The 26,308-nt window shown below is 48.0% G+C and overlaps 1 protein-coding gene across 50 annotated transcripts in view; it reads right to left on the bottom strand.

Annotated features, from left to right (window-relative positions):
* Positions 1-12,478: 12,478 nt before the first annotated feature.
* Positions 12,479-26,308, bottom strand: part of SVIL (supervillin) — a 224,187-nt gene continuing 210,357 nt past the window's right edge. For all 50 annotated transcript variants that reach the window (XM_070601832.1, XM_070601827.1, XM_070601830.1 and 47 more), the window contains 9 exons: positions 25,991-26,142; positions 23,539-23,644; positions 22,717-22,924; positions 21,020-21,153; positions 18,638-18,793; positions 16,814-16,957; positions 15,621-15,745; positions 13,540-13,695; positions 12,479-13,440 (listed from right to left, as the gene is read on the bottom strand). In XM_070601832.1, coding sequence (XP_070457933.1) covers positions 13,354-13,440; positions 13,540-13,695; positions 15,621-15,745; positions 16,814-16,957; positions 18,638-18,793; positions 21,020-21,153; positions 22,717-22,924; positions 23,539-23,644; positions 25,991-26,142 — 1,268 coding nt within the window. In that variant the 3' untranslated portion in view covers positions 12,479-13,353. The remainder of the gene's footprint in view (positions 13,441-13,539; positions 13,696-15,620; positions 15,746-16,813; positions 16,958-18,637; positions 18,794-21,019; positions 21,154-22,716; positions 22,925-23,538; positions 23,645-25,990; positions 26,143-26,308) is intronic.

Below are 26,308 nucleotides of genomic sequence, written 5' to 3' on the forward strand. Positions count from 1 at the left end.
TGACCAGAAGCTTTCTGGTGAGCAACAGATAAATTGCATGGGTGGAAGGCCGGGTCAACCCTGCTCACCAAGTGTCCCCACAGCCTGGGCATGTGACCTGTGATCTGCTAGGTTCCCCCGTGGTCACCAGGCCAGTTTGGGTCTCTATCACCTCCTACCTAGATTACAACAGCAGCCTCATGACCCATCCGCCTGATTCTAGCTCTAATCCTCTCCAATCCATTTCCACACGTCAGCTAGAGTGGTCTTTGTTCACAAAAATATTGAGCCTTTTCTCATTTCAAATACTTCAACGGCTCCTGATAAAATCCCAATTCCAGAGCACGGCACACAAGATAGCTCAATATTTTACCTGCTGTCCTCACCAGTCTAGCTGCTTCTCTGGTCCCAGGACCACAACCTCCCTGCCCTCAGCCCTTTGGAATTATTTGCAGTTCTTGGGCCTTTGTGCTGATTTCTTCTGCTTCCTCCTTCCCATCACCCACCCCACGCGCCTCCTCCCCCTGCACCTGGTTAACTCAACCATCCTTTTGGCTTAGGTTGAGTCCATTTTCTGGGGAACACTTTGTGCCCCCAAACCCCAGTCTGAGCCCCTCAGGGAAGCCACTCTTATGGGCTGCCCCTGTTGTGGCATTTGTCACATAATATTTTAACTGCCTATTTACTTCTAACTCTGTCCCACTAAAATTTAAGCTCCCCAAGGAAGTATTAACTATCTAACACTTGGGAGCGAGGCACAGAGATGACTCTTGCCTAATGCCTGTCTGTCTGTCTGGCTCTCTAGGGAATGCTGTCTTGTTTGACTTACAGCTTGCTATTGATTAGGGCCCAGATAAGTTACATGTTAACTTATAGGAAATGGATAAATTGCAAATGATTTTTTTTTTGAGGAAGATTAGCCGTGAGCTAACATCTGCTGCCAATCATCCTTTTTTTTTTTTTTTTTTTTTTTTTGCTGAGGAAGACTGGCCCTGAGCTAACATCCATGCCCATCTTCCTCTGCTTTATATGTGGGACACCTACCACAGCATGGCTTGCCAAGCAGTGCCATGTCTGCACCCGTGATCCAAACTGGTGAACCCAGGGCCACCAAAGCGGAATGTGCACACTTAACCACTGTGCCACTGGGCCAGCCCCAAATTGAAAATGATTTTTGTCCAGTGGTGGTGCAGACGATTTCTGACTGGTGGAAAAAGAGTTAACAATGTCAACGGTTTTATTATGTTATGGGACGTGAACAGTTTTGAGTGTAATTGTGAAATCTGATTCTGTTACTCCCTTCCCACCGCCCCCTCTCTCTATACGTAAACATATATGTGTCTGTGTATCTGTATGTTTCTTCTCCGAGCCTCTTCTGAACTAACCTTACCATCCTGTTGGTTCCAGCCTAACCATCTATGATTGAAGGAAGTCTTAGGCAGGTGCTGTGGCGGCCGTGGAAGGGCACTGCTGAGCATCCTTCAGAGCGGGCCTGCCTCACGATGGCGGTCAGCTGGCAGCTTCTAGGGGTGGCCTTCCGGATGCACCACAGCTTTCATGCCATGGTCAGGTCCAGCCAGCAACCCAGCCCAGCAGGGTACTGGGGCCTGGTCATTTCTGCCATGTCCTCGAAAGGGCAGCCTCTGCTCTGGGGGTCCCCAGGGCCAAAGCTTTCCCGGAGCTTCCCCTCAGTCTGCAGCTCTTTCTTCCACATCCTCCTTCCCGCTTCCCAGGTGTCAGACCTCCATTACCATCCCAAGGCTTCTCTGCCTCCTCCTGCTCCTTCTGTTTTCTTATCCCCAATAAATGTCCCTCCCAAAAATATCTTGCCCGTCTAACCCCAACTTGGTGCCTGCTTCCTGAAGGCCCCAAAAATGTCACCTGTGTTCATCATATATCTGTATGAGGGTTTTGTTTTTAGCTTTTTGAAAATTACGCTTTGCCAGAAAATCAAAGACAGTTTCCGTCCCATTTTAACATGCATCTCTGGCACAGAGTTTCCACCAGTGGCAGGTGCTCCATAAATCTTTGCCAAACTGATGAACGAGAAAAGAACAATTTTGCTTTCTGAGGCTTGTGTGCAAGCACAACGCACGGTCTTGGTTGGGGTGGAGCCCTGATCTGAACGGAAACTGGGCTGTGTTGCTTTGAAGCGACTCAGCCTCTGAATCACCTTCAGCTCCGAGCTGGTTTGGTACCTTTCGTAGGAAAGTGTCCACGCTTCACACATGACCTAATTTCTCCCCATGGAGTCCCTGCCAGGGCAGAAAGGGGGCAGGCATGTGACAGACTGCAGGATGCGAGGAAACTGACCTGAGTAGAGGAGATGATAACATGACCTGCCAGGGCCGAGAGGGGCTCAGGGCCCAGAAGCCAGGCCTCCGACACCAGGCCCCGAATGCAGCCACTGCGCTGTGCGCCCAGTGAGGGCCCCGCCAGGCGTGAGGGTGCCGGTGAGCATAGCGGCCACAGCGAATGCACTAGATGGGAAGCGAGCCTGCTTCTCTGGGGCCCTGAGAGACAGGGAGGAACTGGAGTGCTAATTCGAAAATGCTCTCTCATCGTCCTGACAGACACAAAATCTATGAAAACCTGTATTTAAAATTATGTTTCTGATCATACTGATTTTCTCTGGTTATTCAGCAAGCTGAATAGGTGATTATGAATCATCCCCAAGTGTGGTTAATTAAATATCTGATAAATAGAATTGAGCACTTTTCATCTGCAGAGAGCCTTCCTGACAGGAACTAATTGATTCTAAGAGAGCTATCGCCCTCAATCTGTAGATGGCAAAACTGGCAAAGAGAAGAGATTTAAAGACCAAAAAACAAAGTGCGTGTACGGTGGAGGGATCCTTAACGCTAGACTATCCGTGGCCCACAGGACCCCGGGTCGTTGGGCAGTGACCCTTAATCGTGCGCCTTCTCATTGCTTGTCTCACTGCAGCGCGGGCCTCCGTCGAGTCGCTTCTGGGGACGTTCCCGGAGGCCGGGTCTCCGGGTGGAAAGGAGGCAGCGGAGGGGACCCCTCTCCCAAGTCACCGGATTCAAGTTCTTTGTGCTGGAACAAATTAAAGAGTGGAGATCAGGTCACTCAGGGTCAGCTAGGGTCTTGGGGGGGGAGGTCGGGTCTCCCCCCCAGTGCCTAAGAACTGTCGCCTGCCTTAGAGATGACTCAGGGGACCGGCGGAAGGGGCTCGCCCGCCCGGCTCCTCCGCGTCTGCCGATGAGCAACAGCGCCACCTGCTGGCGCTACGGCTCTTCCCTCAGCCCAGCGGAGCCTGGGCCAAAAGCCAGCAGTTTTCTTCGGTAATTTCCGCGTTTTCTTCCCTAGCCAGCCCCAGCTCTCAGTCCTGGCGTCATCACCTGGAGGTGAAGACTTTCTGCGCTGGAGGGCTGCGGGTGGGTGGCAGGGGACTTGTCTGGAAGCTGTCTTTGCCTAGCAAGCCCTCTTCTTTCCCTAGGCTGTGGGTTTGTTTGGCGATGGCCCAGGAGGCCACGGGACCAGCACAGCCACTCGGCAGGCATGGCCCTTGGAGACCCCACATGGGGCCTCTGGTCATCCTGCTGCTACTCCCACTCAGGGTCTCAAGGGCAGTTATGAGGGTTCCATCTGAATATTTTATTCCCTCCAAGCGAACAGAGATGGAGAAATCTGTTTGCTCTCCCAAACGGTGGAAACAAGTTCTGAATTACTCCCCAGGCCTACACATCCTTTCTCATACAGAGCAAGGTGACTCAGCATCTCCTTCCAACCCTGCTGCCCAAGAGGAAGTCAAACAAGAGTCACTGGCCGTGGACACCTAAGGAGCCCTGTCTACACAGAAGCCCAGGCAGGGGACTGCGGCCATCAGGATTCTAAAGTGAACTGAGGCAAAACCTTTCTGCAGCCGGAGTCAGGAGAGAGGGTGCCCATCTCTTTTCCACCCTCCGAGGGACCAGTGGAGTTCAGTCTATGGGATGAGGGTGTTGGAGCCTCTCTCGCTCCATCTGGCTTCTATCGAGGATTCAGTCTCCCGCCAGCTCTCCGAGGTTCTGGAGGCCTGCATGCAGGGCCTCGCCTGGAACTGGAGGACCACCCTGAATGGCCCTTGAGGACAGCTGGCCCATTTCCCTCCACCTTCCACACTGGAGTCCTACTGAAGATGAAGATGTAACTGTCGGGGACACAGCTTTAGGTTTCCAGGATGGTTGGGCTGAGTCCTGCAAGCGAGGGCAGTGTTGGCCACGGGCTGAGCAGCATGTGCCACGCCGCCAGCTGTGTTCCTCTGCAGACAGTTGTCCCACAGTTCCTGCTGGTGGAGTCCTGTCCCCGGCCCGAGCCCTCCAGGAGCCTGAACGTCCGAGGCTGCTGAAGGGTCCGTGGTTCCCCATCTTACTCCTCTAGTGAACAGCAAGTGCTCTGGCTGATAGGGGCCAAAGATTTTCAGGATCGCACCCTTCCTACATTGTTGAACAAGCGCTATGTGGCAGCACCATGCTTCGCACGCATTCTCTTATTTCAGACAACCTCGTGTGGGGTAGGTGCTGGTATTATCAACCTCATTTTATAGATGTGAATGGAGCTGAGGCACAGAGAAGTCAAGGAACTTGCTCAAGCTCAACAGCTATATGTGCAGGGCAGGGGTTGGAAGTCTGCGAGACCGTGAGCCTGTGCTCCTTTCTGTGTGCTCCCTCTCCGTGTTGTCATGATTGCAGCCTCCGCAGCCCCCCGTTGGTCTCAGCTTCCAACAAAAACGACCGTGGGCAGTGGAGATGGGTGGGCAAATTGGGGTCCTTTTTTACCTGAGTCAAACTTTGGGTCAGAAATTGTGAGAACTGGTATCTGCTCTCTTCTGGCGTGTGGAGGCAGCAGGATGGAGTGGAATCAGAGGCATGTCAAATTCAACCTCTACCATTTCCCAGCAGTGGGAGGACAGGACGGGGAAGGAACTGGACTTCTGGGAGCCTCATCTGTCCATGGGGGTAACAAGCCCCTCACAGGCTGCTTGCCAGGACGGGATGAATCACGTGGAGGAAGGGGTACAGGACCCAGCATGTGACCGCTCTCCTTCCTTTCCCAAGTCCCTCCTGATGGAAGAGACGATGACGGGCTTTCACTGGTCTTGATCATTCAGTAATAATCAGATACAGACGGAGCACAGACCAGCTGGGTGTGGTCCTGCGCCGCCTCTGCGTATCTAGGTCTGCGCTCTCAGCCATGTCCCTGACGTTCTGGACGCCTCGGTCTTTCATCTACAACGTGCCCAATCTATCTCACAGAGCTGTTCAAATATATGTATTTTTAAAAAGGACCAAAATTTAAAAAGCATTTACATTTAACCTTTAAAATAGCAATATAAGTGCAAGGTTCAGAAACAAAATATTTTCAATGCAAGAGAATCATTTCTTGTCTTCTTGCGTGGCTTCTAAGATTAAAGCCACCTTTGGCAGAGCTCCCTTGTGGTCGCTGGGTATCTGCAAAAAATGGCCCTGTTGCGTAGAAAACCCTAGGCCAGACTTTCCCGTGGACTATGCTGTCTGCTGGAGATTTCGGAAATATCTTCATAAGACTAGACTAGAAGGGGACTGAAGAGAGTCAGCACCTCCAGTTATTTGACTATAAAGGGACAAGGTGGAAGTGCTGGCACACAGTGTAAGGTAAGCAGGTCAGATGAAACCGGGGCACCTGGACACAGACACACTGGGTCACAGGAGAAAGGGGAGCCGCCTGGAGACAGGGGAGTGAGTCCCAGACGGATCCTCCTCACCCTGAAAACGTCCTTTGCCCTGGGCCCAGCAGCCTCTCCGTTCCAGCTTCGTTCTCCGTTTTCTGGACCTTCACTTCAGCCACGAGGCCCTGCTTGCTCTTCCCTTGTCCTGCCTGCGCCGTAGCTGCGAGACTGGTATGCCCTCCCTCTCCTTATCCTCATTTCCAAGTCTTCCCGCCTCGGAGCTGTGGCCTGATGGCAGATGCCCAGCTGCCGTGAGAGATCCCACCCGTCCTTTCGGGCCTACCCAGACGAGGCTTCCTGCACAGAGTGGCTCTGATCTCCCCTTCCTCCTCCCTCCAACTGGAAGTCTCCTTTGCACTCTGCGTGCGTAAGTTTCCTAGAGCTGCTCGACAAAGTCCCACAGACAGGGGGCTTAGACAGCAGAAATGTATTGTCTCTCCGTTCTGGAGGCAAGAAGTCTGAGATCAAGATGTCGGCAGGGTTGGTTTCTTCTGGAGCCTCTCTCCTGGCTTGTAGATGGCTGTCTTCTCCCTGTGTCTTCCCTCTATGCATGCCTGTCTCTGTCCAAATTTCCCCTTCATATTAGGACACTAGTCACATTGGATTAGGGCCACTCTAATGATCTCATTTAACTTCATTACCTACAGACTCTCCAGATAAAGTCACATTCTGACATACTGGGAGATGGACTCCAACATCTTTCTTTTGGGTGGGGAAGGGTGCACAATTCAACCCATAACAGACTCCCATTGCGTCTTTCTTGATGCTTTTTGGTGAATTATCATCATTCTCTCCTCTCCTGGAAGGCAAGCTCCTTGTGGGAGAGAGCCCAGATATAACTCATATTTCTGTTCTCTGTTGAGCCTTACACTTTGCACACACTCAATAAATACTTGCATGAGTGAGTAGTAAATACATGTGCTCAGGGATGAATATGGACCAGTGCCAATAATGACAGGTCTGGAGTCTACAACACCTGATACTAGAAGCACACTTCGGCAGATGAGGTGGCCGCCACTGTGGTCAGGTCTGACCTCTGGAAAGACCCTACCCAACAACAAGAAAAAAATCTTTCCCATCGGGACCTGAAATATCATTGGTAAATGATGCTCCATGCTAGCTCTTTGTGATTCTGATTTAAAAAACAGAAGGGCCTCCTTCAGGAAGCGCAAGTGTTGGGTGGGGAAGGAATCACTGAAGATGTGGATGGAGGAGGCAAGGGCAGACAGGAGGAGGAGAGGCAGGCACCTATCACAATCGCCTCCTGGCATGGGCTCTGACACTAGCAGTGTCTTACAGTTCCCAGTGCATTGTTCCGTTGCTTGCTTTTTTCACACACAGAAACCACGAATCAGAAAGTACTAGTTAAGCTTGTCTCTCTCCTCCTTGTCCCATTTTATTGTTCTTTGCTTCCACATCAGCATAAGGCTCCTGTTCAGTTGTTGTTCAATATTTCCTTACTTTTGCGGAGATAACACATCCTGTTACAATCATTTCAGGATGGATGCTAAAATGGTATTCAGATGGTAAAGCTGGGCTTGATAATTCAGTGAGATTCAATAAGAGGCAATTTACATCAATTTCCAGATAATACGAGTCAGTTCCAATATATGCCCCTTAAGAGCCTTGCAGAGCCCCATGGCATCCGGCATCAAGAACCTTCCCCACAACTGATGAGACTGCGGAGGAGTCAGGGCTGAGGTACTTTGGGCACTGCCTTCCAGTACTTTAGCTAGCATTCCTTTCTGCTCCTGTAGCTTTCTTTTCAATCTCCGCAGCATGATATAAAAGCTCAGTAGACGACCAGTTCATTATTAAAGATGAGGGATGCTGGTCTGTTAATCTTACTTCCCTATTAATCCTCAAGGATTAACATTATGCACTGTGCACTCAAATGGTGAAGCCTGTGGGATATTTCCAACAAGCTCAACACTCGCAGCAAATCATGGTCCTGATTATAGGAAGGGAAAGCCTCTGGCATTTTCCCCTTGCAAATCCATCTTTTTGAACTAACTCTCGGGGTACATCTATTGTAGTCTGTACATATAGGTAGTCTGAAGCGGCCCTGACATCCTTTCTCTGATACAGAAAGAACAAGTGCTTGCAATGTAATGCACTGACTTTTTAAAAATAAACTAGGAAGTTGGGGCCAGCCCCATGGCCAAGTGGTTAAGTTCGCATACTCCCCTTCGGCGGCCCAGGGTTCCACCGGTTTGGATCCTAGGTGCAGACGTGGCATCACTCATTAGGCCATGCTGAGGCGGTGTCCCACATGCCACAACTGGAAGGAGCTACAACTGAAATATGCAACTAGGTACTGGGATTTGGGGAGAAAAAGCAGAAAAAAAAAGACTGGCAACAATTGTTAGCTCAGGTGCCAATCTTTGGGAAAAAAAAAGGTAAAGTAGTAATTTTTCTTTGGGTCAAATGCCATACCAAATACAGTCATGTGTCTCTTAACAGTGATGACATGTTCTGAGAAGTGTGCCGTTAGGTGATTTAGTCCTTGTGTGAACATCATGGAGTGACTCACACAAACCTAGATGGTATAGCCTACTACACACCTAGGCTCGATGGTACCATCTTATGGGACTCCCGTTGTATATGTGGTTTGTTGTTGACTGAAACATCGTTATGTGATGTATGACTACATTCAATTTTCTACTAAAGATGGTCCCCAACTTACGATGTTTTGACTTATCATTTTTCAACTTTATGATGGTGCAAGTGATATGCATTCAGTAGAAACCATACTTTGAACTTTGATTTGTGGTCATTTCCGGGGCCAGTGCTGTGCAGTACAACCCTCTCTCGTGATGCTGGGCGGCAGCAGCTGCTGCAGCTCCCCGTCAGCCACAGGATCACGGGGGTGAGCAACTGATAGACTTCCAACCATTCTGCACCCACACAACCATCCTGTTTGTCACTTTCAGTACAGTAGTCAATTACATGAGATGTGCAACACTTATTATAAAGTAGGTTCTGTGTGAGATGATTTTGCCCAACTGTAAGCTGATGTAAGTGTTCTGAGCATGTTTAAGGTAGATGAGGCTAAGCGAGGATGTTCGGTAGGTTAGGGGTATTAAATGCATTTTCGACAGGATATTTTCAATTTACGATGGGTTTATGGGGCATAACCTCATGATAAGTCAAGGAAGATCTTTTGCATTTGAATCACTACCTTGATCTTTGCCATCTTCCCCCTGACTCTTACTAGTCACTCACTACACTGTTCGGAAAGGCTTTGTACAGACGCCTGTTTTGAGGCTTCTGGCCCTGGCTCTGGATCTGAGAGCAAGAAAGGCCTGTGAAAACAAACCCCCACATCCTGTCTCTGGCCCTGGCTTGAGGCTGCCCACCCTCAGCAAGGAATGTGGAAGGGCTGTGGGGAGAGGTTGCTGATTTAGGCCTGCACGCTGCGCCTCATGTGACCTCAGAGCCTCACACACACCCAGATAAACATCCAAGGACCAGGGTCTGAGCCCTGTTGTTAACAGGAAAATTAAGACGCGGAAGAACAAATGCAATTTTTCTCTTTAAAAATCTGAGCATACATCTCTATGTTAGTAGATGTAAAGAAAAATCTAGAATGATATAAATCAAATTATCGAAGTACTTGTATTTGGGCAGTGGTGACAAAGATGCACCTGTGACCAAACTTTAGTCAGGCTCCTCTGAGCCCGACTAGGCCCTGTCCCTGGGCATGTCCTCCAGGAGCCCACTTGTAGCAAGAATCCTGTCAAGTGGGTTTAGCCAGATCCCGCCCCCTCGATATCTGATCACCCTCGTTATCTGATCAGCATCCCAGGTGATGTCTGCTCACCCGTCTGGCTTCAGCAAGAATCCTGTGAGGTCAGGTCAGCCAGAACACCTTCTTGCCCGTGATGTTTCTGCTTAGTAATTTTCCACCCACTGACCCCTCCTACTCTCTCCTTAGCTGTAAATTCCCACTTTCCCTTGTGTAACTGGAGTCAAGCCCGTCTCCCTTCCCTACAGCAAAACCTCCTTGCAGTGGTTCCCATAGCTATTGTGATGGTCCTGCATAAAGTCTGCCCCACCATCTTAACAAGTGTCGTGAATAATTATGTCTTTAACAGTGGGAAGAGCTATGAGTTTCAATTCCTAAATTATACAGCCTTATAATGTTTGCATTTTTCACATGGATCAGTAATACTATTTTTTAAACAGCTTTCTTGAGGTATAATATATATGGCATAACACACGCTTATCTAAGCGTACAATTCAATGAGTTTTAGTACTTTTATACAGTTGTGCAACCATCACCACAACCCAGTTGTAGAACAATTCCATCCCCCAAAAAGAGCTCCCTTGTGCTCATTTGTAGTCAACCTTCACTCCCATCTCCGTCTCTGGCCACCAGTGATCTGCTTTCTCTATGAATGCGTTTGCCTTTTCCGGAAATTTCATATAAATGGGGTCAAACAATATGTGGCCTTTGGTATCTGGCTTCTTTCACTTAAGAAGATGTTTGAAGTTTATCCGTGTGCAGCGTGGATCAGCGGGTTGTTCTCTGTGCTGTGGGGTAGTGTTCTCTTGCATGGATGGACCTCGCTTTCTTTATCCATTTCTCAGTCGATGAGCACGTAGGTTGTTGACAGGCTTCAGCTATTCTGAATAATGCTGCTATGAACTTTTGTGTGCAAGTCTCTGTGTAGACAGAAGGGTTACTTTCATAATCAGAAAGAAAGAAAAACAATAAAAGGGAAGGATTACAATGGATTTGCGAGCTGTTTCTGGAACGCGTCTACTTTTACCAAAATGGGAGCTCTACAGTAGGGCTGAAGTTTTAAAATAAGGAGAGAAAGAAGTGGGCTCCTGAGCAGACGTCCCCTGACTCTGACACGGGCAAAGAGGGACGACGGTGCCACTCCTCTGGAAACTGCTCATATTCGTAAGATTCCTCCAACGCCCAGAACACGCAACGGCTCACCGAGCCCAGTGCGGCTCTGGTATCAATCTCAGCCCAAACATCAGTGCCCCTCTTTAAAAGTCCTTTGGTTCAAAAGCAGCAAATCAAGGAAGCACCAATTACCTGACTCTGCTGTGTTTAATACAAGTTCACCAGGGCCCTTTGCTTCTGGAGCAGCTCTGGAGAAGGGCCTGAAGCTTTGGTGCAACTTAATTGGCTGACTTGTTAAGATGTAGCAATTCAAGTTTTCAGCTGGGTCCCTTCCCAGTATGCAAAGGTCAAAAGTTGCAGCTCTGAAGGGAAAAGGATCAGAACAATCACGTAGCAGAGAATCTAGTTCTGTAAATAGGAAAGAGATGCGGGAAACATCTCAGAGGGAAAGAGGCAAAAAGGAAATTGGCATACAAGATGGGGCACGCTGTCTGCGGGGAGGAGGGGAGAGGCAGACTGACGGCTGCCCCTTAATACCAGTAGACACACACGACTTCAAAGCGCTGTGGGACCACGTGGTGGCGATGAGTATTGCTGATGACACCCGTCTTACCCATCATCTACAGCAGGCTCTCCACTGGGAGTTCTTACCGCAACCCAAGTTACCGTCTGTGTATGTAAGGATCCAGATGACTTGTTTGAACTGTCACTGATGGATGTAGGCAGCCCTGCCTCCGACACTCCACTGGCTGCCCTGCTGGCTCTATGAACCCTTCTCTGCTCCTCCTTGCTTACCACCTATGGGACCTATACTTTGAACTCCTCTCTCTACTTTTCCTTCCACATTTATTTCTGGGGAAGGTTCTACTCATTTTGGTTTAATCTATAATTTCTGTGTGTGTGACTACATTCCTTAACTCCAACCTCATGCTTTCCTGTGTCAGCTACCACAACATTGATATTAACATCAGCAGATATCAGCCCTTGACAATCGTCAAGCAGCTGCCACTGGGTCCTCACCAAGAACCAATCCTGTACGTGGACAGGACAGCCAGTCTTCACTCCTTTTTAAAAAAAGAAGAAATCGAGGTAGGAAAGTTCAGGGACTGCCCAATGTCACACAGTCATAAAGTGGTGGGGCCAGGGGTGTTCATGCCCCTGACCTCAGTGCAGTCCCAGGGTGGGGACACACGAGTAAGTGATGAAGTTTAAGGCAAATGTGCTGTCATCTTATATATGTTAACTTAAACCAAAAGCCGGGGGTGGGAACAACTCATAGTAGGTGTACAGAGTTTGTTCAAAATCATTAATTTGGGGTTTTAAAAACATATGAGCTTGTGAAGAGTTTTCTAATTCATTTTTAAATTTTCTAAATGCTTTATATATTCAATCTCTTTAAAAAGGACTGAGATCTGGGGCCGGCCCTGTGGCGCAGCGGTTAAGTGTGCACGTTCCACTTCGGCAGCCCAGGGTTCACCAGTTGAGATCCCGGGTGTGGACACGGCACCACTTGTCAAGCCATGCTGTGGCAGCGTCCCACATATAAAGTAGAGGAAGATGGGCACAGATGTTAGCTCAGGGCCAGTCTTCCTCAGCAAAAAGAGGAGGATTGGCAGCAGTTAACTCAGGGCTAATCTTCCTCAAAAAAAACAAAAGGACTGAGATCTGAACTTGAGATGCAGATACAGTTCTAGGGTAAAGAGTTTCTGTTGAATGATGATTTACAAAAATACGTCTTCAACATAGTATTCAGAACTAACTTTATGGGTTGGATATCTGCCTATTTAGTCTAATGACCTTGTATAAAATCTTGCCTTAAACTAACTAAAAGTTACAGCAGTTAATATGCAATGGTGAAATATTAGCACTGGGTTAACATTTCGGAAAGGAACATGCTTGGAATTCAATGCGAACCAATCAATCACTTGTGTTTATTCTGAAGCTTTTATTTTGGAGTCCTATATCGCAAAATGACATGTTTAATGTTTACAACAGGTATTAGAAATTGAGATGTTTTTAAATTTCTACTATTTTAGAGTAAAATTGTAGATAATGTTCCAAACCACCATCAAAAAATGCAGAGCAAACTTTTCTGTATATAAACTGTACATAAAAACAAGGCACTATACATTTTGGGGCGATATTAAGGTAGAAGGTAGATTTGCACAGATTCTTCAGAGCCCATGCAAGGAAGTACGAATTCTTTGTTCAGTTTAGCACCGGAAGCAGCACTCAGAACAAGCCAGGCCTAACGCTGCAGGCGACGTCTCGGGCCATGTGAGAAGATACGTGTTGGTGGCAGAGCTGACTCCGTAGAAGCAACTCCATCTACTTTTTCATATTATTTTGACACCAGAAAAAAAAAAATCTTAAAAGTGAATGAATATATATTGCTTTGTTAAATACATATTTGATTTATATGGTGTTTATATAAATATATATATATTTTAGAATCCACAAACTATCAAAATAACACTTTATAAAGAGAACTGCTTCAAAAAAAATAGGCAACGCTTCGCTGGAACGGGAGGGCAGTGCTGGCGCAGCTGTGGGAGCTGCTAAGTGCACACCAGGGTATTTTATTAACAGGACCTGCGGCATCGTGGAAAGAGACTTTCCCAAGAGTTCTCCGAGACATTTACAAAATACACAACTCCAGGACAAGCAGTAGAGCTAATAAGTTCAGGTGTTGAAAACTCTGATTAAAAAATCTTTCTTAAAATACCAGTCCCAAAAAATCTCCATTTTCCTGGTCCAATGGTAGTGAAAGTGACAACAGAGGTGCCTCCAGCGTCTCCCCTCAGAACAGACCTTTAGCTTTCTTCAGGTTCACCTGCTTCCAGGCGGGCAGTGCACTGTACTCCTCTCTCGTCATGTCGAGCGCAAACTGGAAGAATGGGGAGAAACGCTCAGCGGCGGCGTAAGAAGACTCGAGTACAAGCCAAGCGCGTTGCTTAATGGGTATCCCACCTGAAGAAACACTTACCTCAAACTCTTCATCCGTAAGATAAATCTCAAGCTTTAGAGGATCAACTCCCTCAGGCAGCGGCCTGGCGAGGAGATCAGCCAGTGGATAAATGGTTTTACAGAGCTTGGCTAAGACATCCTCCACAAGGGTGATCTGATTCGAAACTTCTGTATCCTAGAGAACAGTAGAGAGGAGAACTCTGTGTCCCACATCTGAACACGTTTTATCGCTCGCCTGCAAAGATACACAGCGTCCAGTCCACACCCTGGCCTGGAGACCCTCCCCCGGGGGAAACAGGGCTCTCCAAGGGGAAGGAAGTGCCCATAGCCCCACGTTCCAGATGTCTTCTCACCCCGCCACCAGGTTTCACGTACATCCTGTCTCAGGCTGCTCAGAAAGAAAGTTGAGGGACTCTCCCATGTGTGAACCATGGCACAAGATTATTACATTTGAAGTCTAAGTGCCAGAAGCATCCAAATAATAAAATAGGTCTAAAAATATTAAAAAGTAATTAACCTTAAAAGGAATCACACCCGCCCACTCCCTCCAGACCCCAGTTCTTAACTCACAATGGGAAAGAAGGTAAGAAAATGCATCTAGAACATGCTGGGGCTGAATCAAGAGTTTTTTTTAAACCACTGTGTGCATTTAATCTGAAGGGGTAATTCCGGGTAAATTATCTTCCTCCGTTAAATTTGGGCTCCCAGATTGGCTGCCCTCTTGGTGGGTGGGTGGAATGGATGACTAATAGCGTTGCCCAGTTCAGCAACAGCCAGCACAGACTGGCGGTCCGGGGGCGGGGCCAGAGTGGGCCTGTGCCTGAGACTCTGGGCAAGCCACTGGCCGTGTCTGTGCTCCAGTCCTTTACCGGTAAAATGAGGATAATAATAAGGTGAATCTTAATGACTGTTGTGAAAATTAGAGGAGAAAATAAATATAAAGTGCTTGGAGCCGTGCCCGGCGCAGAGCCGGCTCAGGGAATGCTAATTACTGCGAGGACCTGCTGGCGTGGGAGGCCAGACCGTCCACTCCACGGCTGGAAGCCCGCGGGCCTGCACACGACCTCCTGCAGCCTGCGCCGGCCCCCAGTGACCTACGGTGCATGCAGGAAGGCGGCAGCAATTTACGTCCCTGGGCTGCAGCGGCGGTGTTCACAGTCCCTAGAGCTCTGAGGTTCGGGGACCACGCATTCACGGTGAGCTCGGCCACCGCGCCAGGCCCGTGGATAGCAGGCTGCCTCAGCCCCTCGCTGCACGGACCGAGTCCCCTGGCTACAGAGAGGCCCACGTCCGCAGCGACGCACGAGGCAGGCGCCACCGAACAGGCGCTCTCCCTGGTTAAGCAGCAGCCATGAACTTTGTTTAAACGTATTCAGACCTCCTATAAAACACATTCGTGTCATCTCCCCCAGAGAAGCAGCTCTCCTACACAGTGAGAAAATCAACACAGAACAAACCTCTCTCCCACTAGACCAAAAACACCTTAGGAATTGCCATTGCTAGCAATGTTAAAAACTCATTAATTAAGAAATTCTACATAGCTGTGTTAGCTTCCTTTTTTCTGTGCGGATGGAAATGATAACATTCTGGTGAATAATACGTTTTGGTAAATAGAGGTTATGATAAATGCTTCCTGTGTGAATACCAGGGGGTCTCATGGAAGGCAGCATTGAGGAGACACCGGGCGGGCCCTCTCGGGTGACTCACTCCCAGGGGACCTGGGCAGGTTAAGTCATCACAGGTTTATTTTGTGTCTCCTCTGACACAAGGTTGACGTCTGAAAGATGAGGATTTTGTGCCTGAGATGGACCTTGAGAAGCAACAGATTATTTATATATATTCTTCAAAGTAATTAAATTCATCTTTCCTTTTAAGTGTTTTTAATTTGAGCACCATGTGTAGAAAATTACCCAAAGAGTTCAATTGATTTCTCCTTAGGCTTTTCCTCTTCCTCAGCTGGTTCTATGCAGACTTGTTAACACGTTGAAAGAGAGAAAAACATTTTCTCCCTCTGAAAATGCAACTGGACACTTCTCCCCCAGCTGAAGTCAACCCACATGCATGGGCGGGAGCCCGTCACAGGCAGGGCCGTGTGCTCACCATTTCTGTGATTTCCGCAATATCCTCTCTGTGCTCCCAGCTGGGAAACATATTGGTGAACGTCAGGGGTTCCAGACCAGCGTGGATAAGGTAAGACTTGGGGGGCGGCCTCTTGATATTTTTTCCTGTAGGTACCCAGAATGCAAATGTCAGTAGGCCCAGGGAGGGCTCGAAGACGCCATCTTTCTCCAGCTTCCCCTGAAATCTTTTCCTCTTAGTTTGGATCTCTTGACTACATGCTTAAAACAGAAGGTTCGAGTAGTTCCCAACAACAGATGGGGATTTTTATCTAAAAGGTTAATTTCACGCCTATGACTGTGCATGAAACTGCATGTAATCGACCTGACTCCATCCCTCCAGAACCTAAGAGAACGCTTCTGGATCCCTGGACGGACGGGGACCTCTCTCTGCAGCTCCCTGGTGGGCCTGTTCCTCCTCCTGCACTCACCGTGGCAGTGTCCTCGCCTTCCTGAAGCAGCGTTAAGCTCAGGGTCAACTGAACAGCTCATGGCGGCATTTTACAAGCCGCGTTAGCTTAAACACTTGGTGGAAAGTTTAAGTTATTTATTACTAAAGAGCTTTTCAAGAGAGAATCAACTGTACAAACTCAGTGACACTAAACTAAGCAACAAAAACTTAAAAATTCAGATAAGAAATTAATTATTGGCATCCTCATTTTATAGAAAATACCACACATTTCAGGGGGACAGTATAGTAAAAAGTGACGAACTGACTATAGATCTTTCTTTTTAGAGATAATACTAAAAATAATAATGAATGATAATAAGGTTGCCACTCGCTTTCCAGCCCCTGGGGGGTAGCTTCCTACTCTTACACAGTGTGGCCTTGTGTGTGGACACTCGTGTGGGTGGAGGCCCACGTGTCCCACAGCACCATTAATGCTGAAGGCAAAAGGATTTTGACCAGTCCAGGGCATCCATGACACAGCCTTCAATCTCGAGGGTCACAAGTCAGATGGCCTCGTAATATAAGAGAGAAATGAATTCTCATTCATGCTGGCGGCCAAGACTGACTGCACTAATCTCAAAATTAACAAGCCTGAAAAAGCTACAGAAAAAAATTAGTTTCATCGCTGTCTGCCAGGCTTTCTCAAGGCTGGTGGCACACGCAGAAAGGGAAGGACTGGTCTGGGATTCTGGTCAGATCTGCAGCAAACCCTCGGGGCCCCTCACCTTTGCAGTACTGCAGCACCGTCTCCATGGCGCTCTTGCGGTCGGAGGCCCAGCGAATGCGGGCGGACCCGGTGATCTTGTTCTCGATGGGCCACCAGCCTTGCCAGAGGTACACCTCATGGTGATTGTCAACGAGGAAGAGGGCTGGGGGAGAGGGCAGACCAGACGGTCAGGAGCTCCCGCATGCACACTTCCAGGTCACTATTCCCAACCTAACGGATGCCTTCCCTCCCAGCTGCCTTCGTCAGTGCGGAGAACCCCCTGGGCAGTTAAATTCGGGGGCAAAGGAGCAAATGAAGCGGCTCTGTGACCCCTCAGCCCTTCACATGTTAAGTCAGGAAGAGCCTCTACAGAGTGAGGGGGCGCTGATGATGCCGGCATCCTTCCTGCCCTCCCCTCGGCTCCCCTCCATCCCCTCCCTTTCGCCCCTCCTCAGCCCTCAGCCTGCCAGGCCCTTCTGGGCATTAGCAGGCTGCCAGGAGTGGAACAGATAATGCATGTGCCCCTCAAGGGGTTGTGAGCCCTGTTTATCTCCAAAGAGTGTATTAAAACTGGAGGGTACATCATGCCTGTCCTCCTGGTCACGCATGTTGAGGACCCACGTGCGACCGCTGTGCAGGCGATGTAAGTCCGTGGTTCTTTCAGAGAGAAATGGACTTTACAAATCAAGTGTAACTCACTTCTGTCTTCATCACACCATCAGCCTGACTCTTACTCCACGTGGCAAAGGGGCTGTCACACTTGCCAGCTCAGCCCGCCATGAGTCCTTTCCTAGCATACATTTCAGGATTCTGTGCAAACCACACCCTTGAAAAGTCCAGTGGGGGGTTGATCATCCCTGCTGAGGCACAGGATGAGGGATGGCCAGCAGCCTCCTGTAAGACACTTCCTAATATTTCCCACAGAATGACATGTGCACCAGCCAAGCTCTTAGGGTGGTGACCCAGCTGCCTGTGTAGGGTGGGGCTCCTGCGGTGGTTCCAGGCTGTTGTGATGTGACGGGGAGAAGCTTCAAGTGCAGGGGCAGCTGAGCTCAGACTCGACTGCGGGGAGGGCAGTATCCTACAGATAGCCAAGAGGAGCTACACAGCCCGGTCTCTGTGACTGTGACCATCCCAGCCGGAATGAGGGCACAGGGGTTCCATCTTGAGGTGGTGGGCTAGTGGAAACAGCCCTGACCTTAGGTCAGGAGACACAGGCGAGCACCTTGGCCCCGCTGTGCAGCCTTGGTACGGCAGACACTGTTCTTTGGCTAACTCAGCAGATACTCCCAACCCCCTGCTCCTTGACAGCTTGCTTTCCCAGGCTCCCTTGCAGCTCAGGGTGGCCACGTGACAGAGCTCTGGCCACTAGGATGTAAGCAGAAGTCTGCTGGTAGCTTCTGGGGAAGCTTTTGCTTTATCTTATAAAGGGAGAGACATGGCCATCACTGCCTTTTTCCTACCCCCTTCTTTCCATCTTGAACGAAAACATGATGGCTGGAACAGGGGCAGCCAATTGGGGACCAGAAAGCAATGAGACTGAGGGTAGTCTGGGAGAATAGCAGAGATGCCAGGCCTGACGCTGTTGTGCTCAACCTATTCTTGACTGATGTATCTGTCAGTGAAGTAACCGAGCCTCAGTTTCTTCTACTATAACATGTGGTTGATGTCACTTTCCTTTTGCAGTAGGTGTGAGGATTAAATGACATAATATAAGAAAGTGTTCTGGCAGTGTCCTTGGCAAATGAAAAACTGCTTAATAAATGCGAAAGTAAAACAAAAAGGCTTTTGGAAGGTGTATCTTCTGCTGCTCGCCGCGATTACCACCTTCGGTGGGCCGTACCTGGCTGTGGAGCGCTATACAGGTCTTCCTGCAGGAAGGGCATAGAATTGACCACAGAGGGGTCTCGGGCGGGATACATGAACTCCGTGGCTAAGAAATCGCCAGAGGAACTGCTGAGGATGAACAGGCGGGGTGTGAAGTTAAAATTTCCAGGATCTTTGAAAGAAAAGAGAACAAAGCTAAAGACAAAATATGCACTGAAATAAATGCCAGATGATTGAAGAATTAATGCAAAACCTGAAACAGTCAAAAAATTAGTATAAAATAGGTAGAGTCTGTCTGAGCTTGGAGGGAGTGATGCCTTTTTAATCATAATTGGAAAAGAAATAAAGGGAAGAGACTCATGCACAGACAGCATAAAAATGAAAAGTTGCATTGCAACAAACAAAAAGTGACAAAATGGAAAATATGGAAACTTGTTAAGATCCTTAGTGTATAAAGGAATATAATAAGGAAATGATAAATATCTCAATAAAAATATGCAAAAGGCACAAAGAAAACATTCACCAAAGAAGAAATACAAATGGCTAAGAAATACATACAGAAAGTGTTTAATAGACTTTTAATTTAAAACATTAAGTGAAAACAGTGCTTAGTTTTCCCCCATCGATTTTGGCAAACAGGAAAAAGGTAAGGTACCAAGGCTATGCTGTACTAAGAAATGCACACTTTTGTACAGTGCTGCTGAGAATAAAACTTGGAGATGTTGTGTTGATACACTGGTTGATGTATACTCTAAGACTTTTATGACTTCAACACAACAGGTCCATATCTAGGAATTTACCCTAACTAGGAATAAATGCAGATAATTCTTCTAAGGGGCTGGCCCAGTGGCATAGTGATTAAGTTTGTGCGCTCTGCTTTGGTGGCCTGGGGTTCATGGGTTTGGATCCTAGGTGCAGACCTACACACCACTCATCAAGCCATGCTGTGGTGGCATCCCACATACAAAATAGAGGAAGACTGGCACAGATGTTAGCTCAGGGACAATCGTCATCAAGCAAAAAGAGGAAGATTGGCAACAGATGTTAGCTCAGGGCTAAACTTCCTCCAAAAAAAAAATTATTCACAATTGTATTATTATATAATAGAAATGGGAAACAACTCAACTCTCCAACTGTAGGACACTAGTAGAGAATGGGGTATATTATAGAATATTCATGGAAGCCCCTGCAGCCATTAAAAATCTAAATATTAACAACATTTGGGAAACTGTTCACAACAAAGGGAAAAAGTAAGTCACAAAGGAGTATGTATAATGCTATCCAAATTTTATTTTTTAAAAATAGCTATGTATAGGGGCTGGCCCCGTGGCCGAGTGGTTAAGTTCCCGCGCTCCGCTGCAGGCGGCCCAGTGTTTCGTTGGTTCGAATCCTGGGCGCGGACATGGCACTGCTCATCAGACCACGCTGAGGCAGCGTCCCACATGCCACAACTAGAAGGATCCAGAACGAAGAATATACAACTATGTACTGGGGGGCTTTGGGGAGAAAAAGGAAAAAATAAAATCTTTAAAAAAAAAAAAAAAAAAAAGCTATGTATATATAACAGAGAGATGTTCATTCTGGTCATCTTTGAGAGATGTGATTATAAGCGACTTTCTTTTTCAACTTCTCTATGCTTTCAAACATTCTCCATCATCAATATTAATTATTCTTAAAAAGCTATATAAAAGTTTATAAAAATTGAAAGGCAGTATAATGGGAGTGGTTATGTGTACACTCCATTGTTATCCAAGCTTGGAAAAGCTGAGTAGCTTCTCCGTGCCTCAGTTTCCCCATTGGTAAAAATGGTAGAATGTTGGGTTGTTGAGGGTTAAATGAGTTACTGCATCAGGTGCTTAGACAGGGCCTGAATCATCCCAACTGCTTAATAACTGTGAGCTTCTCGTCTATGTTACTCTGTATTTAAGTGGACCTGTATTTTGTGTAATTAAATACAAAACTGACCTACTCTCTCATTTAAAGTCCACTACTTCTCTGCACCCTGGAGGCGGGCCAACTGAGAGCATCTTGTTCCATGGCTTCACCTGTGTCATTGCTCATCTGGTTTCCTGGAACTTTCTTGTCTTCCCTTCTTTTCAAGTCATACCTACCTGCGAGGCTCTATGTCAATGCTGTGTCTTCCCTGGAGCTGTGGGAATTTTCCTGGCGGAAGTAATCTTTTTCCTTTTTAACTCTCAACCTCCTTCACCTGTACCTCTTTTACGACACATGGAATTTTTACTTGGCATTATAAGTAGTCACACATATTATTCAGCCTTACTGGGCTGCAGGGCCACAAGGACCAGCCCGAGTTTAATGTACTGTCTTGTACAGGGTATGTGTCAGTGAACGTGTCCTGAATGAATCGGTGATGGAAGGCCATGGAAGGCTGCATTACCTTGGAGCATGCAGTCGTAGGCTTTCCTGTCTCTCCTTCCTAAGGCGTCCCAGAATCCCAGGGGCTCCGACCCTTCGTCACACTCGTGTATGGTCACTTTGCTGCTACTATGCAGGCCTGCTTCCAGGGGACATCTGCATGGAGAAAGTCCAGTGGTTTTTATAAACCCCGGAAGTGCGGGCAGCATGAAATTGTCCAAGACTAAATCTACAGATGGGTTCACATCTCTCCTCTACTTTCTGACTGACAGGGTGCTTACAAATGAAGGAGGCGTGCTGTGCAGGTGATGACTGTGGGGGAGGGGCCGGAGCGGGGAGTGGATGACTGCATACAAGATGTCATGAAAGTGATACACAGTCCTACAAAAGACCCACATATTTTCATTCCTTGTCCTCTCCTACTGGAACATAAGCTTCGTGGGGACAGAGACCTGGGATTGCTCACTAGCAAGTCCCGACTCCCCAAATCTGTGCTTGCTACCAAGTAGGTACTCCATAAATATTGGAATGAATGAGTGCGGGAAGGAGTTCTTTGTTTTCTCTTTTCTCAGTGGCCCCAGTGGGAGGTCTGATGGCCATGAGCGCCGCTGGATGTCTCACTGAGCCTCATTTACCCTCCTGCCCTGCTCCCTAGCCCTGGGAATGGTTTTGCGAGGGGACACTGTGCTTCCCGGCTCCCGCCTGGTGGACGGGCACTCGCCTTCTCCTTGGCTCCACCCTCTCCACGTAGCGCTGGGTTTCAGAGCGGTCACCAGGGAAGTGGGCCCACACTGCACTGTTTTGGTGCCCGGAGAACGGGTTTTACCCAACTGCACTGTGGGGGTACACTGTGGCCCTGGGAAACGCTTCATTTTTACTGTACAGATGTCCCTGAGGTCCTCCCAGGTCTCCGTCTGGGGAAACGCCAGCACCTCCTGAGTGCCTGGCTGATGCTGGGATTTCTTCGGCTGCCTGCAGTGCCCATGTGGCATGGGCTGCTAGGAAGGGCAGAGCCACAGCTGCAGGCCACCTCTCGACAGGTGACAGGGCCACTACAGCCACCCCCTTGGATGCTTTCTCGTCTCCTCACTTCAGTTTTACTTCTTCCCTGAGACCCTCACTTAATGCTCTGTCCTAGTGGGCTTTCCCTGTGTAAGTGGTCAACCGTGGGTGCCTGCCTGGGAGAGGCGCAAAACCCAACAGCCGGTGTGCTGCCTTCGAGAATGCAGAAACAGCTGTTCCTAAAAAGTCTCACAGTCCGATACAGTTGGTGGATTCCCAAACTCTTCATTAGCTAAAGGCTTTTTAACATTCTACTGCTCGGACAAAACTAAAACTCTGAACCCCTAAAAGATATTTTGAAATTTGCTCTTTGTAAATAACAAAGGACTCCAGACTTATAATTCAAAAGCTGAATCGCACCTACGAAGAAATCACAGCGCCTGCTCGGGTCCTTTCCCTGGCTGCCCACTCTGCCTTTTACTGAGGTAGGTAAATCCCCAGAAAGTGGGGGACGCTCTCCAGTTGGAGGTTTTGGCTGAGATGTGTGTCATGGCCACTTGGAATGTCTGAGGCCCTGGACAACGTTCATGACTGCCCCTCGCTGAAGCCACTTTCAGCACACCGGGGCATCCACTGAGCATCCTGGGCACCCTTCCTGCTTTGGCCGGCGCCTCCCCCCGGAGGCCCTGCTGGGAGAGGGCCTCATACAACACTCACTGTTCTTTGATTTTATTTGCTGCCGTCCGTCCAACCTCCTTTGTGTGGGGCTGGGCTTTGCATCCGTGCCACAGGTAGATGAGAGCTTTATTTACGTTGAGGACAACCATGGAAGTCCTGGACCTCAAGCTGCTGCAGTGACAGGCCACTTCCAGCAAATTCCCTTCGACGGGCACCTCTCCTCGCACACAGTACAGCCTCCATTCACCTGCAGGGGGCATCAGCGGCACAGAGTTAGGGGGCATGCAGCCCTTCGGGCCCCCCAGGGCAGTCACCAGCAAACACCTTGCTCCCTCGACTGAAGCGAAGGTGGAGGCTGAGGCCGTGGGATGGCTGATCAGGGGTCATCTGTCTTATTGCCGGCCCAGAAAGCAAATCTTTTTGGAGTTAGAAGCAGGTTGCCAAAAGTTCGCGATGCAGAATAACCATTTTTACAAGACTTACAAATACCTAGGTAAGTCATATAACAGGCGTACTTTAAAAGGCTCTAAGCTAAGATTTTTTTTCTGGATGTTGGCCAAGAAAAATCTCATAATTTATAATAAAAGATCTGCTAATATTTTTCCCTCTCCTAAAAGGAGACAGAGTCACTGCGCGGATCTGGTTTAAGGTGAAGTAACCTTCCAGCCTCCTGCCTGCGTGAAGGCAGCGAGAGGGGGTTATGGGCTCCCCATCAGGCTGATTTATAAGGCAGCAAGAGGAGGCTGTCAGTGGTAAAGAAACAGCGATATGAAGAGAGACGTACTTTAAGCCCCCAAGTCTATAAAAATACCTTCCAGGAGAGGAAAACGAAAATCTAATTCCACCGGTCTAAGGACTTACTTTGCGCATTTTCTTCCTCCTCTTCTCGTCTCCCAGAGTGCACCACCATCCCCCCCTGGAAGCACTGCAGGAAGCATGGGGGCTCCTTCCCCTGCAGAACCTGGACCTTCAAATGACACACAGTAAAGTCAGGAGGACGCGTGGTATTTCAAAGTCATAAAAATAACACATGCCTGTTGTGGGACATCAGAAGAATATCAAGTACAACAAACAAAAGCCAGTGATGATAGTATCATCTAAAGGGAACCACTGTTAAAATTCTAGTGTGTAGATTTCCTTCCAAGGTATTTTTCAGGTATATATGTTTCCCAAACAAAAATACCATTGTTGTTTTATATTGCATTATACCCTGATTTTCTTCACTTAATAGTTTTCTGTCATTACTCTTTTAAAACATGAATTTTGCTATTTTAATGGTATTCCATGGTATAGATTAACATGACTGATTTGAACACATTTAAACAAAGGAGTCCTCTGAGCCTTGAGAATGACTACTCATGGCCTTAGTAATTCTGGGCTAAGAACTGCCTCTTTTGCACCCATGTCAGTACAGCCTCCCAACCCCAGCCCATCCCCACCTCTTCATGCACTCTTCCATCGGGTGGGGGCTGCATCAGCCCAAAGTTAGGGTGCAGTCAACGTGCTCTTCCTTTGGCAAGACATTGTCCCTTAAAGCGGAAACTGAGCCCGGCAGTCAGCGAGCACTGAAGGTGGGGAGCGTTTCCCTCCGTGAGTTACCCTATCAATCTCAGGGCCCATTGTGCATTAAGTGCCATTTTGTGGAAGCGTTTTATACGTCTAAAGTGGTTTTCCATTTGTTGGATTGATAAAAAACAAAATGCTCAAGCTAGAGAGGTTAAGACAAAAACTCTAAGGATGATTGTGAAGGCATGATTGAAACATACTCATTCATGACCTTTACTGAAAAAAGAAAGGGCAGCTGAAATTACCCAGCATTAGGAAGAAATGAAAATACAAAGGTCACTAACAACTATTTGTAAAATACTGTCTATAGTAGAAAATATGCATAAAATATTTTTTAGGGAAGAGGACTGGTCCTTGGAAATCTGGAAGACTGAGTGAGTGTTGACCTATTTCTGGAGAAAATTGCTCTGCTCTCTTCCCTTGTGCTCTTGTGAACTATTCATCCAAGACAGTAAAAATATTTGCACATGGTGTCATGTTTTCCAAAAATCCCAGAGTCAACTCTTAATTACTCGTGCTACAGGATGTGACTTGAGGCATAGATAATCCAAACATTAAAAACAAATGTTAACACAGCCTCGGATTTGGGCAGTAGGACCTGCCAGGCATCATGCAGGCCCTGGGGTTATAGTGGTGGATAAGACAGGACAGACATGGTCTCTTTCATGCTTGTGAGAGAAGACAGATAATAAATAAGTAAACAAAGTGTATACAAAATGTAAACAAAATGACAAATGACTGTGTAGTTTTAAGTGGTGGTAAATGCTATGAAAAAAATTCATAGTAAAGGGAGAGAGAATGGGGAGGGATTTGGATAAAATAGGGAGGTGACATTTGAACAGAAACCTGAATCATATGAGGCTGAGAGTTACACGTGGATCCAGGGGAAGTATTCCAGACAGGGGAAATTGTGCAAAGGCCCTGGGGTAGGCGAAAAAGGTGTGTCTGAGGAACAGCAGGGAGACTGGAGCAGCCTGGGCTGGGAGCAAGATTGGGGGAGACCAGAGAAGGGAGCAGGGCCAATCACCAAGATGCTGGCAGACTACCGGGAGACCACTGAGACTGCAGTCCAAGTGTGATGGACAGTCAGGGAGCAACACCATCTGGCATGTTCTAGAAAAATCACTGGGGCTGCTGGGAGGAATGCAGACGATGGGAATACTGACTTTTATACTAATCTCTGATATTTCCTTAGGATAGGTTTGTGTAAATGGAGTAACTGGTCGAAGTTTATGAGCTTTTTAAGGTTTTCGAGCCAAAACTGCTTTTCAGGATGGCGGTTTCAAGTTACACTCCCCGATGGAAGCATGCGCTGGTACCCATCCTCCTGAATCCTGGCCAGCCTGGATCCATGTGATAAAAACTCCCCACCAATTTAGAAGTGGAAAATAGCATCTCTTTGTTTTATTTACAATTCCTTGACTATTAGTTAAATGGAAACTTTGAAAAAACACTCATTGGCCCTTTGTACTTGTTTTGTGGATTTCCTCTTTGCAGATACAACATTTTGTTTAAGATCGTGTTACAACAGGTGGCCTTCCTGGCCGAGTGGTGGGAAGAAAGGGGAGGCAGAGCCTGAAATCTGGAGAAGCCAGACCAGGACTAAAAGTGCTGTGGGTATGGGTGTGGGTGTGGGTGAGCACTGTCTGTTTGTTAGAACTCGGTCTTCAGGGAGCAGGCCCCACACCTACGGCTCCCCAGAAGGACACTCTTCTCCGTTCCCCTGCAGTGGCTTTCCAGGACTTACCTGGGCACCCCTTTCCTCGTCCAGCTCCACCGTCATCAGAGCCGACGTGCCTTTCTCGCTCACGGTCGACTGCCGGCCTTGCCAGAAGAAGTAGACACACTTCTCCTTGCCGGCCACCCTGATCGGATGCTCTCCCTTTTGTCGACTTCCCACTGCAAACACACAGAACATGGAGGGCTTAGGGGGAAGCGGCTGAGAAGCCAAAAGCAGAGCAGTACATGGCTCCCTTCTCCAGTCTCTCTGAGGACAAACAGTAGAGAAACAGCTTCCGGGCACAGGGCTGAGGAGACGACATTCACAACCAGAGGGAATGTAAAT

This window comes from Equus przewalskii, chromosome 30 (assembly GCF_037783145.1).
Source record: "Equus przewalskii isolate Varuska chromosome 30, EquPr2, whole genome shotgun sequence".
NCBI classification, from domain to species: Eukaryota; Metazoa; Chordata; class Mammalia; order Perissodactyla; family Equidae; genus Equus; species Equus przewalskii.